General features: G+C 45.7%; 3 protein-coding genes across 3 annotated transcripts; 1 reads left to right on the top strand and 2 right to left on the bottom strand.

Annotated features, from left to right (window-relative positions):
• Positions 1 to 4,966: 4,966 nt before the first annotated feature.
• Positions 4,967 to 6,526, top strand: H257_07297 (hypothetical protein; the record flags this gene model as incomplete). Its single annotated transcript, XM_009832769.1, has 3 exons — positions 4,967 to 5,302; positions 5,522 to 5,658; positions 6,295 to 6,526. 3 exons carry the CDS (start codon positions 4,967 to 4,969, stop codon positions 6,524 to 6,526), a joined length of 705 nt encoding a protein of 234 aa, XP_009831071.1.
• A 1,214-nt stretch (positions 6,527 to 7,740) lies between these two features.
• H257_07298 (hypothetical protein) lies at positions 7,741 to 9,519 on the bottom strand (the record flags this gene model as incomplete). The annotated part of the gene is made up of 5 exons (XM_009832770.1): positions 7,741 to 8,001; positions 8,073 to 8,381; positions 8,643 to 8,740; positions 8,836 to 8,995; positions 9,400 to 9,519. 5 exons carry the CDS (start codon positions 9,517 to 9,519, stop codon positions 7,741 to 7,743), a joined length of 948 nt encoding a protein of 315 aa, XP_009831072.1.
• Positions 9,520 to 10,485: 966 nt separating this feature from the next.
• On the bottom strand, positions 10,486 to 11,413 carry H257_07299 (hypothetical protein). Its single transcript, XM_009832771.1, has one exon. It carries the CDS (start codon positions 11,389 to 11,391, stop codon positions 10,534 to 10,536), a length of 858 nt encoding a protein of 285 aa, XP_009831073.1. The 5' UTR covers positions 11,392 to 11,413; the 3' UTR covers positions 10,486 to 10,533.
• Positions 11,414 to 13,712: the final 2,299 nt, after the last annotated feature.

Consider the following 13,712-nt stretch of genomic DNA (forward strand, 5'->3'; position numbering starts at 1 on the left):
ATCAGTCAACTATCAGCATCGCCCAAAATGCTGAGCATCATGGGCGCTCCAAGCACATTGATGTGCGTTTTATGTTTGTTCGAGATCTCGTTGAGAACAAGGAGTTTATTTTCCATTATTGTCCTACCAAAGAACAACTTGCGGACTTCTTTACGAAGGCGCACCCGGAACCTGCGTTTCGCAGGTTCTGCCTTGCTCTGCGACTCTATAACCCTTGTGACCGTGTACCCCAGTGACCCTTGCCTATGGCATTGTGTTTACTTTATTTTTAAACCTATATGGTTATTATTGATATTTATCATGTATTATTTGCACCTGCTTTCTAAGCACACACCTTTCTTTCACCGCCTTCATTCTCGCCCTCGACCATGTGGCGACTTGTGCACTCTATGTCTGCTCGTGCCGTTTTGAAGTCGGCGGTCCCGTCTGGCCCGCGGCGCTGCTCAAGGATCGGCCGTACGAGTGGCGTCATGGTTTGTGCAAGTTTCTAGATGGTGCTCCCACGCCCCTCCATCCATCCTACTTGTACTTCATGGGTTTATACCACTACTCTCTGAGTATTACTTGTACTTTTGCTTCTGGCAATTTTACTTGGGTTTTTACCCGCTACTTTTAGCCACACTGTCTTAATCTTCGTTGCATATATGTACTCTATGGTATTTACCATGCTCTTCGAGCACCCTTGCAATTATGCATTACCTTAGGTTTTTGCCTTACTCTATGAATAACCAAGCACTTATGTGCTCAACACTATTTTTTGTGTGTTCCTGTCCTACCTACTTCGCCTCTGTTCTCAGGGTGGCTTTTGTAGTCACATGCCTTTGGCACTTTTTGGCCTTCGCGAGTTTTTCACTAAGCCGTTTTTTGCCTTTGGCATTGCCTCTCTTTGAGAACTTCGTCTCGAAGGCCTTCAGCAGACCGTTGCCCAGTGGGGTGGCCGTTCTTGCTTTGGCCTTTTTTTCGCCGAGGTTCGGTCACTTACGGATAATATCCGGTCATCCGGAATTATCCGGTGTTCTTTCTCTGTAGAAGCCGGACTGTTTATGCCCAATCATAGGTCAGCTAAACAGTCCGTTAATGGTCATCTTTGGTTTTGCCCTCGACCACTCAAGTGTTCTCGTCGTCGTCCCTTCTCAGTGCTACCCCCTACATCGTCCCTCTTGACAGATTTGCGATGGTAATATCCAGTGATATTTTATCAGAACTTTCATCTTATAACCGAAATAGACCAATCTGATAGATGAAATCGATTCGGCTCATCAAGGGCATGTAGCTTGGCTTGATGTGGAAAATGATTTGAGCAATTTCCTCGTACCGGTAGCAACGCAAGGAAGAGCAACGGTAAATCCTAACCTAACAAGCATAGGTTACATAAGCATACTTCGTTTTTACGGTTGCTATTTTGGCACTATCCGAACTTTTGTGAAATACTACGTAACGTTACTGGTATTAATAGTAGGGTGCAAACATGTCATCTATAAACTACCAACTGCTCGTTTTTATTTCTCAAAATCTTAGCAAATAGAGGCGTACTAGTACTAAGCTTAGTAGAATCGAGACATCTTGACATGGTGAAGTAATTCTACGTCTCATATTTAAATTTGGTGAAGAATTGGTCAAGAAATAGACATTTAACCAAGCAGTACTTTGGCCTCAGGGATTGTCACTGAAATATATCTTGATCTTTGTATGAGTCCAGTTTCCGTACATCATATCCGGAGATAATTGGATGATAAAATGCATGAAATTAACTTATTTCATTTTTGGGTTTAATTATATTAAATATACGTTATATCCGTAACTCTTGGAATTGAAATAGAAATAAAACACCATTGGAGATGCTCAGTAAATTCTAACCTATGGCTAAAGCCTAGGTTAAAGTCAACTTCGTTTTTACGGTTTCTATTTTGGCATTATCCGGACTTCTTAGAAATTACGTCCCGCAGAATTTCTATTTTCGGGTGAAATAGCAACAAACCCTCCGGATAGTGCAATAGTTTCTATTCTATATCCGTAACTTCGAATTGAAATAGTAGAGAACTTCTGCAAATGTTGAATTCCTTGTGAAATTTTGACAAAAAGAGAAAACAAATACTTTAAATCCCGATTTATCACTTTATACGTAGATTAACAGTAAGGTCCATTTGCCTCCGGATATGATGTACGGAAACTGGACTCATACAAAGATCAAGATATATCTCAGTGGCCATCCCTGTGGCCAAAATACTGCTTGGTAAACTAATAGTTTGAAAATGTCTATTTCTTGACCAATTCTTCACCAAATCTAAATCTGAGACGTAGAATTTCTTCACCACGTTAATAAAGTAGAATTCCTTGTGTCAAGATTTCTGCAACAAACCATTCCTTTTCGCAATCCGGATATCTGGTATTCATGCTTACCGGAATGACCAAGTACAAGTGCCAGGGTCTACCGGTAGTCCATTCAGAATACAGTATTGTCGTACCGGTACCCAGAATGGACGAGACACAGGCGTTTGTACTGGCCGCAGCTGTACGTGGATGACCTCTTTGAGCAGGTCTATGTCCGACGAAAATCTGAATCGAATGGCAGCCTTTCGTTTGGTTTCTATCGGCGTTGCTGTCATCGGTGACGGCCACTGATTGCAAAGTTAGGGTGGAGTGTGTGATATTAATCGGAAAGCTTTGAATAGTTCCGGTTATCTAAGTGGAAATTCTCTGCCTTATCAGAATTTCACACAAGGAAATTATTTCGATGGAAATACTTGTGAGCTCATCACAAGGAAATCCTGCTTGCAGAAGTTGTCTAGAAATCAGAACACCGTTGGAGATGTTCTAAGGGACTGGTCGCGGAATATTTGCGTCCATAGCTTCTGATTGGTATGGTGCCAGTCATCTAAGGACTACAAAAAAATGCCTTGTCCTTCGACAGCCATTCCAACATTGTATTGATTTTTAGGAAAATAAGCCGTAATAACGATAGAAATGGACAAGTCCAACAGAAGTTACAGTTCAGATTTTCGATTGGTGAAAAATTGATCGAGTAATAGAATTTAATCCAACCGGCCTTTTGTATGGAAATAAATATACGTATGGGCGCAGTTTCGTCCGTGCCACGATGCATGCTTGGTAGAAAACAATCACTCTGAAATTTTCAGCCAATCAGATGCAATTTTTGACAGATAACTGGATAAAATCAAGTGGCTCGGAGCTGTTTTCAGCCTATCGATATTTCCACTCTTTACTAATACGAATTTCGACATGATTTTAAGTTCTACGAACTGAATTAATTCTCCTCTTCAAGAAACACTATTATAATAGCAATTTGGAGTAAAGGAACCCCTCCATCGAAGGGTCCCAAAAATTGTCACGTAACTGCGCCCATACGTATATATGGAGGCTGGCACATTTTGGCCGAAAAGGAGCATTAAGTATATCTTGGTCTTTGTATGCAGCACTTATCCGTACGAATGTATCCATTGTATCCGGATTATCCAGGACGTTTAAGCTACTTTATGCCACAATTTTCTCAAGAAAATTGTGGCATAAAGTACCGTATATATATATGTATTGCGACAGGTGATATTTCACAACCGGCCGACACTCGTTCTCAAAATTTTGTTAATCCATAGTGTCATACAAATTTAAAGTATATTCAACATATTCACAAGTAAATATCAGGTAAAAAACGTAACTAATAATGATTTAACATCGAAATTTCGTGGGTTTAACTGACTGTGAGTACTATTGGATTTTGTTATGTAGGACTTTGTATGTAGAATAAATAAAGCGACCGTCGAGGTCGAAAGACCGTGGCGTTTAATAGTATCTCGTTCTGACGATGGCCGATCTGTTGTCTTTATGTTCGAGGACTTGCACCATACCTAAGGCGGGGTCTGGTTGCACCAACAAAAAAATACTCCCTCCGTCCCAAATTAATTGTGCGAATCAGAAATTAGAAATATGCCTCCTTGAATAATAATAGAAATCCGTAGAATTTGATTGTTAAAATCCAAATAGAAAGCGACAATTTAATTGACTCTCAGCCAATCAAATACCGACAATAGACTAACTTTGAACACACTATTTCATCCTGGCACTGACAATGCACCACATATTGGTAGTAAGTCATTATTATCCTAAATCTAAACAAATGGGTTCAATGCCTAACTCACCCATACTGTAGTAGCCAGCAAGTCATCCATCTCACTGTCAGTCAGGGCAATAGCCTCGAGTTCGCGTGTAATGGCCCTCGCTTCTTGGAGCTCTTGGGTAAACACGCGATCCAATTCATCACAATCCAAAGCCGACCGACACCCATTTTCAGAATAATGGTCGTTGATAGTGATCGTATAATATGATAAATTGTATTAATTTTTTGGATTGACGAAACTCATTGTTTCGAACGCCAATTTTGACCCATCAATGCACCATTGACCTTGGCGCGCTCTTTGCGTTGAGCCAATCAAAGTAGATTATTTCGCTCTAAGGCGGGTGACATTGTGTTTTGAAATCCTTTTAAAAATTTAATACGCCGGAATCTAAACCCTCCCCAAACTCACGCAATTAATTTGGGACGGAGGGAGTAACAGAAAAAATATGTTGTACAGTACTGTAAACTCCTCCCAAAAAATTGGGATCAATATTGAAGAAAATAGTATAATCAGTGATGTCGTAGTTAATATTATAGAAGTCAAATTTTACAGTCACCTCAAAGTGGATTTCATACGACGATACGAAATGGCCGACAGCACACTTATCCTTGGCTTCTTACGTCGATGGTTCAAAGTACGAAGACGAAACAAATTGTTGAAGAACATGCGCTACCACTACACAACGTATGTGGCAAAGCTGCCCAAGCGCATTTCGATTCTCTCCGGCGCAGCATGGATGAACGAAATGTTGAGTGGCAATGAGCACGCTTTTTTCTAGAACTTTCGAATGCCCAGCATGAACTTCCGAGCCCTTGTCAGAGACCTCTCCAGCCATGCTGGTTTGCAGTCGTCTTAGCACATCGGCAACAACGAACGAACAACTAGGCATCTTTCTCTTCTTCGCGGGACAGCATGCATCGTGCGCTCAACTTCAACAGCGGTTCCAGCACTCACCTGACACGATCACGCGGCATTTACGGCACGTAGTAACGTGCATGAACGCTTTGGCAGCGACGTACATCCAAATCTCTCCAAACGACAGCCATAGGCCATGGAAATCCACAACAACACCAAGTTCTATCCCTTCTGGGAGAAGTGTAGAATGGCAGTGGATGGAACTCACGTTCTTGTGTGGGCATCACTTGTGGCTCCATTCCAAGGACGAAAAGGTGTCACCATGAACGTGCTTGCCGCATGCGATTTCGACCCGTTGATCGATATGGTGTCAACGCCTTTGCTGTCAACGCAAAACCGGCATCCATGATGTCGAAAACATCGACAGGTAGCTCGTAGCCTTGTGGTCAACGCGTCCGCATACACCTTGCCATCACCAGCTGATCCCTCCCACCCAGTAAGGACATAGGTGAACTTGAAGGTATCACTTGAAGGAGTATGGCCGAGGACAACAAGCACCACAAAGCAAACAAGAGCTTTTCAACTTACTACACGCAATGCTTTGGAACGTGGTTGAGCGCATATTTGGCATCCTCAAGCGGCGGTTCCCTGTGTTGGCCTACGCAGTGCGGTAAGCCTATTCATTTCAAGTCCAGCTGGTTATGGCAGTGTGTGTCGTGCCCAATTTTATTCGTGTCCACGGATGCTGGAATGATGTATACGTCGTTGATGCACTTCGAGAGCTTCGCCAACAGTGCAGAGATCCCCTGACCGAAGCCGACGAGCCCCAACATCACCCAGCAATGGATAGCACGGCTGCAAAGTTATGGCGTGACGAAATCGATGAGGCAATTTGGCAGCAGTATCATAACACCCTGCGCTAGCGCGTGAACAATCGCGGCAATAACTAATTAGTACGATTGATATACTACTAGCTAGTACTTCATAAAAATCACTACGTAGTTAACAGTGAAGTCAATGAATTTTGAAATGATAATCAATTAGTGCATCACAAAGTTGTCGATTCCAGTGCGACATTAGTGTGTGTCAGAGTTGGCACAAGTTCGTAGCGACAAGTTATGAGCTAGTTCTAATAGCCAATAGCAGACCTCTGAGTGTATATGTACTATGAAACCCCTGAGAACAAGTTCAAGCGACAAGTTGCAGCACCATGGTGAAGATCAGTGACCGGCAACTCACTTTGCGTCATACACGCTCTCAGGTGAAACGTCGCCGGGTCATACGACTTGTTTGATGAGAGTGATAGTGAGGAAGATGACCTGGACCACGAGCTCCTGCACATGCTTCGCACAATTGAGCACCAGCGTTATTCTGTCGTGCGGTCTTGTGGCCCATTCACGCGTACACGGTTCCACCATTTCTTGTACGAAATCAAGGAGTCTCGTTTCCGCAAGCTGTTTCGGATGGAGCGTCGCTCATTTAACAGCATAGTCGCTCTTATTGAGCCACAGTCAGTGTTTGCGGTCGTGCGTGGCTAAGTCGCCGAAAGCCCAGTGTCCCACCACTTGCTCGTGTTCTTGTACTACATGGGAGAGAATGGAAATGCCGTTTCGAACGAGCACATGGCGTCGTTCTTTGGCATTGGTGCCAGCATAGTCAGTGTGTTCATTGGACGTACCACCGATGTCATTGTTTTGCGGCGTGGTCAATTCATATACTGGCCGAATAACGACGTAACCTTTTCAATGGCTGCCGAAGTTAAAAGTATGTGTGGCTTTTCGAACTGCGTTGGCTTCATCGATTGAGTTCAAGCCCACGTTGTATGGTGAGGACTACTACAGTACTCGCGCAAGGGGTGCTACGCTGTAGCGGCTCAAATGGTTTGTGACCACCGCGCTATCATTCGCGACATATACACTGGGTGGCCTGGGTCAATTTACGACAACCGAATTTGGCGCAACAGCAAGTTGTTCAACCTGTCTAGGCAATACTTTGATCGGAGTCAATATTTGTTGGGTGATTCTGCGTACCAAATATCTACTTGCCTGGTACCTGCATTCAAAATTCAAACTCATCAAGCCATGGAACATCATAAATCGTGGTTTAATTCGCATCTTGCAAAAGGCCGTGTCAAAGCTGAGCACTCCATTGGAATGTTGAAGGGCCGATTCCAACATTTAAAACGAATTCGCAAAATCATGGATGGAAAAGCTAATGATGTCCATCATCAAAACAATCCTTGCGGCATCAATCCTGCACAACATTTTGGTCACCGAGAACGACATTGTCCCAGCATCGTGGATCGAGCTACAAGTCAACTGTAATTGCAATGCTGATTTGCGTGGGTGTCGAGTATGTTTTCCCATCAATACAGTGGAACATGGCGACGCAATCGAGAGTGCTGACAAACGCAGTAGTATAGTCGAAGAAGTTCTTGTTGACACGGGCTACCCTTTTTAACTAGTTACGTTTCCAATTTTCCAATTCACAGAGTTTATTACATTGGACATGCTAAATTGATGTCGACATCACTCCACCCCCGTTCTTTTATATCCTTTCGTGTTTGGATCTTTCTAATGCGTGCATCAACTTCTGCAGTTTCACGCGCAAGCTCGAACTTCCAATGCGCTTCCTCGGCTTGGATGGTCAAAGGCGGAACATTGAGTTTGGTTTCCTCGGTAAATCTGGCCTCGCGTTGCTTGTACACTTCCATATTCTGCTTCTCCACATCACGGGTAAGCTCCAGCTGTTCCTACTTCAGCGCATAAGCACGCGCACTGATCTCGCTCCAGTCGTCCATCTTCGCCGCTGCCGCCGTCCTCTTCTTGGCTGAATTGGGCGCACTGACTGGAGTCGGAGGAACGTCTTTATCGCTCGAATTACCGTCTTGCAGGTTGTCACTTGTTACGAGTGGTGCCGTCGACGCACGATCACGCATCACTTCGTCCAGCACATAGTAGTATGGACAAAGCCGTTGTACCTCCTTTTGGATGCTGTCTTCGTCAACGATGCCCTGCCCAGTGTTGTCGAGCCAATCGCAGGCAGAGCGATACGATCGCTCGATGTCGCCAATCTTCTGGAGACGTCCTTGGCCGTACGATAGTGGATTCTGTTGCTCTTGAGCCGTTCCACAACCTCGGAGGCCAGAGAGGCCTTGGTCGAACCGCTGCGCTTGTTGCCGCCTTTCCAGCGCACGTAGTTTGTCTCCACAGACATCCAAGCAATCACAGCATCCATGCTGGTTTTGCCGTCGCCCACCGCATCTTTGGTCCATAGAACTCTCTGGGATATAGTACGCTTGGTCGAGGCATCAGCTCTCGAGGAAGCTGCCTTGCGTGGTGGCTTATCGGGGTGTTTGGTCGCTGCGGGTGTGGCAGTTGGATTGTCCAATCGCTATCTAGATCCTCTCAAATGCTATCCATCGAAATCGAACATTTTCCCTGCCAGACTCGTAACTTGTCGACTTGTCAAGAATTTCTCACAAGTTGTGGCAGCTCCGACAGGTTGCAATGTTTATAACCAATCAAAACAAAGTTTGTTACTTGTTGCCACGAACTTGTGGCAACTCTGACACCCACTATTGGTGTCGTAACCACGCTTCGCGCAAACTGCCTTGAGCTTCATAAAGAGCTTTGCCTTCTATGAATCCGCTACGACTTCAATAGCCTTGAGCATGTCGTTCTCTTTGAATACACACTCGAACTCGGCTTGGAGAACTTCAACCGCCATCTCGACAGTGCTCTCGACGTTGTCTACCAATGCTCGATGCTCCCAACATGGCCTTTGAGAATATCGCAAGTTCTTGGGACATCGTGTCGTTTTGCGCCTTCAACTAGGCAGCAAGGACCGTAGCAGCAGACTGACGAAGCCGCTTTGATAGAGATACATCCAACGAAACTCGACGGCGCTTCATTTGAAGGGGGGTTCTTCGTCGTCTCCATCTTGATCGACCTCGAGACTGTGCTCAACAACAGACCCACAGTCAAGTTCAATTGTGTTGTCACCAACTACAGAGGCAACCCCGTGCACATCGCCGTCGCTGTCGAAGTGGGGTGGAGTTGAGAAATTGGGCCATTCGATGCCAAGACGTGCTTTCCTTTCGCAAGGGTCCCAGCGTAGAGAACTTCACACAGATCAAACAAGTTGAATGGTCAGTTTCTCCATTTCTTCACGACGTCGCTCTTGCCGTGCAGAAGCGTTGCCCATGTCGTTGAGATGCACACAACCAGAGATGCCTGAAGAATTCGCCATGCTCCAGACCAACGAGAACTTCTCCTTCAAGGTTATGTTCCATGACAGTCATGGAACATAAATGAATATATTCCAATAAAAATGACTATTTCCCAACCTCAGCCATGACTTCTATATTCCAATAAAAATAACTATTTCCCAACCTCTGCCATGACTTCACCTGCATCATGGAGAACGAGCAGCCGGGGACACTGTTGAGGTTGACAAGCGCACACGCCCAGGTTTCCTTCTTGAATCCACTGTTCGAGCGCTTTCCCAAGACATTCGCTTGATGGATCATTTCGTTGAATCATGCTCATCGGTTCACACAGTCATCGTGTTGGCTTCTTGAAAAACTGGGAATGGAAGAATTCAGAATATAAAATATGAAGCTCAGAGCTGCATTTATATTCTGTCATATGGTGGGCGTCATCTACAAGTATAAACTACCAACTTTCACAAAATTTTCTGACTTCTATTTCATATTCATTACTCAAAATTTCAGCAAATTGAGACGTAGAATCGATAGATCTCAATGTGGCGAAGAAATTCTACGTCTCATATTCAAATTTGGTGATGAATTGGTCCTGAAATAGATATTTAACCTAGCGGTATTTTACATGGGCGTTTGGATATTTGGCCATAGGGGTAGCCGCTGCGATGTATCTTGATTTTTGTATGTGACTCTTATCCGTATATAATATCCGGAGGATGTCCAGTGATAAAACGCATGAAATCGAACAATTAATGTACGTTAAATAATAAAACCTCAACTCTTCGATTTGGCCAGTTGGAAGCTTTTAGATGACATGCACCATAAAACGTCAAGTTTTTGGCAAATATTGCAAGACGTCGACGCGATCACATTGCACTTGTACACACCACCGTTTGACCAGTGCCGACTGTGGCACGACACCCCGGACGCGACCAACGCTACCATTGGGCATTGTAGATATGACTCTGAATACGGGAATTATTAGAGGCATCATATATCTAACGTCGTCGCTGATCTTGTGGCATCATAGTCTCCAATGTGCTACTTACGATTCGACTCGTTGTTGAATGCAAAGCTCATAATCAGGGGAAATTCAGTTGACCTGGGTGTTTGCTCCTTGTCTGAGTGAAGCTACTGTTGTTGTTAGTCTACAGTTCATCACATATTGAGGCATGCTCTTGTTGCAATACAATACGTACTGCAGAAACACACAACCGCCTACCCATAACAGTATGATGTCGCGTACTCCAGATTATCTAGTCGCTGTAACGTTGGGTCGCAACAAATATTAAATTACTGAGCTTGACCTCTCCACGCAAACTACACTGGTCGATTTCCAAACATGGTGTCGTAGGTGGCGATGGCTGTGGTAGCGTTGGTCGCATCCTGGGGGTCGTGCCACAGTCGGCACTGGTCAAACGGTGGCGCGTACAAGTGCAATGTGATCGCGTCGACGTCTTCGCTGGGGTTGCCCACTTTGTGCAGACCCAGCGAGTCGTCCATGTACGACACGCCGTGAGAAATGAGCGCGTTCGCCGACTCCACGAGCGCCTCGCCGTCGCTTTCGTAGCGAACTTCGTTGACGATTCCCTGGATGTGTCGAATCCAGCAGCCATCGGACGGGTGGTCGTGAATGGGGCTGTACTTGCCCTTGTTCCAGCACAGCACGATGAGCGAATAGGACATGTTGTCGGTGGCCACGAGGTTGCGCGTGTAGTTTCGCGTCCGATCAAAGTTGATAAAGGGCTGGAGGTCGTTCATGTTGCCGTCGAAGGCAGCCAAGGCTTGGTGGATTGCGTCCTTCTTCTCTAGTGTGATGGGACCGTCGTGGAGTTGGATCTCTTCTTCGATGACTCGCACGAGGTCGTGGAGGGCCAAAGGGGCGAACGAGTTGCTCATAGGGGGGGGCTTAGACGCATCTTGCAGGCGTTGTTGCATGTCGAGGTCCACGTTAGGCCACGTGGAAGTCACGGCGTTGATGAATTGGTTGTTGGCCGACTGGATGCTAATGGGGGACGCTAGTATCGACAGACCTCGTTCGGTCATGGATTTGTTGAGTTGAAGCTGGTTGGACTTGTTGGGGCCTCGCCGGCGATGCTCTTTGGCTTGATTTACAACGTAGTGTAGTCCTTTGGACATCGCTTGGGCGTCCAGTTTCACGGGGCATCGGGTGAACATGATGTGCACGGGGGATTGTGGGGGACGAGTGATAAAATTGAATGAAAACTGGGGCCCAGACATCTTGCCTACTGTAGAGCCGCCAATTTAGACATGGAATACGATTAGCAGGTGAAAGATGCCGATAACCGGCGCCAGTTACAAAACCAGTTACGTTGTTTTTGTTTCAAATGCAACATCGCTGCCACCCACAACACGAAGTTGTCCCGCAATACTACGAATGCCAAGGTTCAACCATGCCCTAGGATACATGCATGTCGGAACGGCCAAAGGTAGGACGGAACAAAACAAAGATACGTCGGATCGTTGAGTGGAGTTTGAATCTCAAGGCAGCGGAAGTACCGAGTGTCCAGCCACCGTGCCTGGCAGATTGCATCCATAAACGTCAATTGGCCATCGTTGCGCGAAGCCTGGCCTTGGGGACAAGGATAAAATACAACGTTCGTCGTGTTAGCACTCCTCCTTATCGTTCCACCGCTGTAGCTCTTGTCGATTGGCGCATAGAAATAGAAGTGTAACTACGGTCAGCAAGTCCCAAGAGCCCTCGCAAACATCCAAATTGCACTTCCACTTGCTGATACTCCATCTTGCCACTGGAGGGCTTGGGGGGTTGGTTCACTGCATGACTTGGTCTCATTTGGCATAAATCAAACCACGTGACCAGGCACAGGCGAGCACCGTTATAGCACGTGAATACATGTTGCTGCGTTTTTCTTCCCACATAAGATTGCTTGTGGCCCTCTCGCTGAACTTCGATCCTTCTCTTCGGTGTGTCGAAACGTTTCAAAGCGAATGACGTCGGAACAGGGGCGATGGCAGGCGCCGTTGACGTCAATGTTTAAACGATGCTGATTGTACCTTGAGGCTGAGAGTGACAATATGTTTGGAGCTGGGTTTACCAAACAGAACTAAGCTTATCACCTCCTAGAAGGGGTGGGGCGCCGGGGTCATCGATCCGATTTGGTTACGTGCATTGTTTTTGACAACACCCCCACCACTCCCTTCCTCAAGGTGAAGGTGCATTCGAACGCTTCAGTCCAACGATTGGTATGAGGTTATAAGAATGGGCACCAGTGTTCATGATCAAAAAGCAGTGCGATGAATAGTAGAAGGAATTGTTGTTGCCTGAATATTCGAATTTGAACAAGTGAGTTTTCACGTCGGAACGTTGCGAAATCTGGTCACTCGTAAATCAAGTTTTACAACTCACACAAGGAGTTGACCAGAACAGTGAGCAAGTGCACTTTCAGATATTTCAACACGTGTGTAGATTCAACATCCATAGACAGAGTTTGATCAACGCGCTCCTTCGACATATTTTAGGCGATGGAATGGAATGTAACCGCGCAGTGTGAGTGCGACAGGCTCGAGTTCCGACCAAAAGCTCCAATGTGTTCCGACGTGATGGAGCTCTAAGATTCGAACTACCGTTGGTAGTAGTAACCGGCACCGTAACCAAATTATGTATCGGAAAGCTTCAAGAGATCATGCTTGTTGTTGTTGTTCCAGTGGCATATTTCGTCGCCAGCGCGAATTGACACAGTAAGGCACTCCATTTGGAGTCAAGCGTGCGTTGGCGAGCAAGTTTCATCAGTCGCCATCAAGGCTCAAACTCAAAGGGCAACTTCGATCTATCAAACGTCGGAACGTTTCAAATTGTCCCGGGTCGGAGTACTCACGCCGTTTCGCACACCCTAGGATGCTCCATATTGTCGCATCCACTACTCCGACCCGGGACAATTTGGAGTTGTGGATGGCGACTGATGAAACTTGCTCGCCAACGCACGCTTGACTCCAAATGGAGTGCCTTACTGTGTCAATTCGCGCTGGCGACGAAATATGCCACTGGAACAACAACAACAAGCATGATCTCTTGAAGCTTTCCGATACATAATTTGGTTACGGTGCCGGTTACTACTACCAACGGTAGTTCGAATCTTAGAGCTCCATCACGTCGGAACACATTGGAGCTTTTGGTCGGAACTCGAGCCTGTCGCACTCACACTGCGCGGTTACATTCCATTCCATCGCCTAAAATATGTCGAAGGAGCGCGTTGATCAAACTCTGTCTATGGATGTTGAATCTACACACGTGTTGAAATATCTGAAAGTGCACTTGCTCACTGTTCTGGTCAACTCCTTGTGTGAGTTGTAAAACTTGATTTACGAGTGACCAGATTTCGCAACGTTCCGACGTGAAAACTCACTTGTTCAAATTCGAATATTCAGGCAACAACAATTCCTTCTACTATTCATCGCACTGCTTTTTGATCATGAACACTGGTGCCCATTCTTATAACCTCATACCAATCGTTGGACTG

This window comes from Aphanomyces astaci (genome assembly GCF_000520075.1).
Source record: "Aphanomyces astaci strain APO3 unplaced genomic scaffold supercont1.15, whole genome shotgun sequence".
Classification (NCBI taxonomy): Eukaryota; Oomycota; class Saprolegniomycetes; order Saprolegniales; family Verrucalvaceae; genus Aphanomyces; species Aphanomyces astaci.

Bases quoted from the DNA above. Each gene is read 5' to 3' on its own strand.
- H257_07299 (XM_009832771.1), bottom strand. From the start codon at position 11,391: ATGTTCACCCGATGCCCCGTGAAACTGGACGCCCAAGCGATGTCCAAA.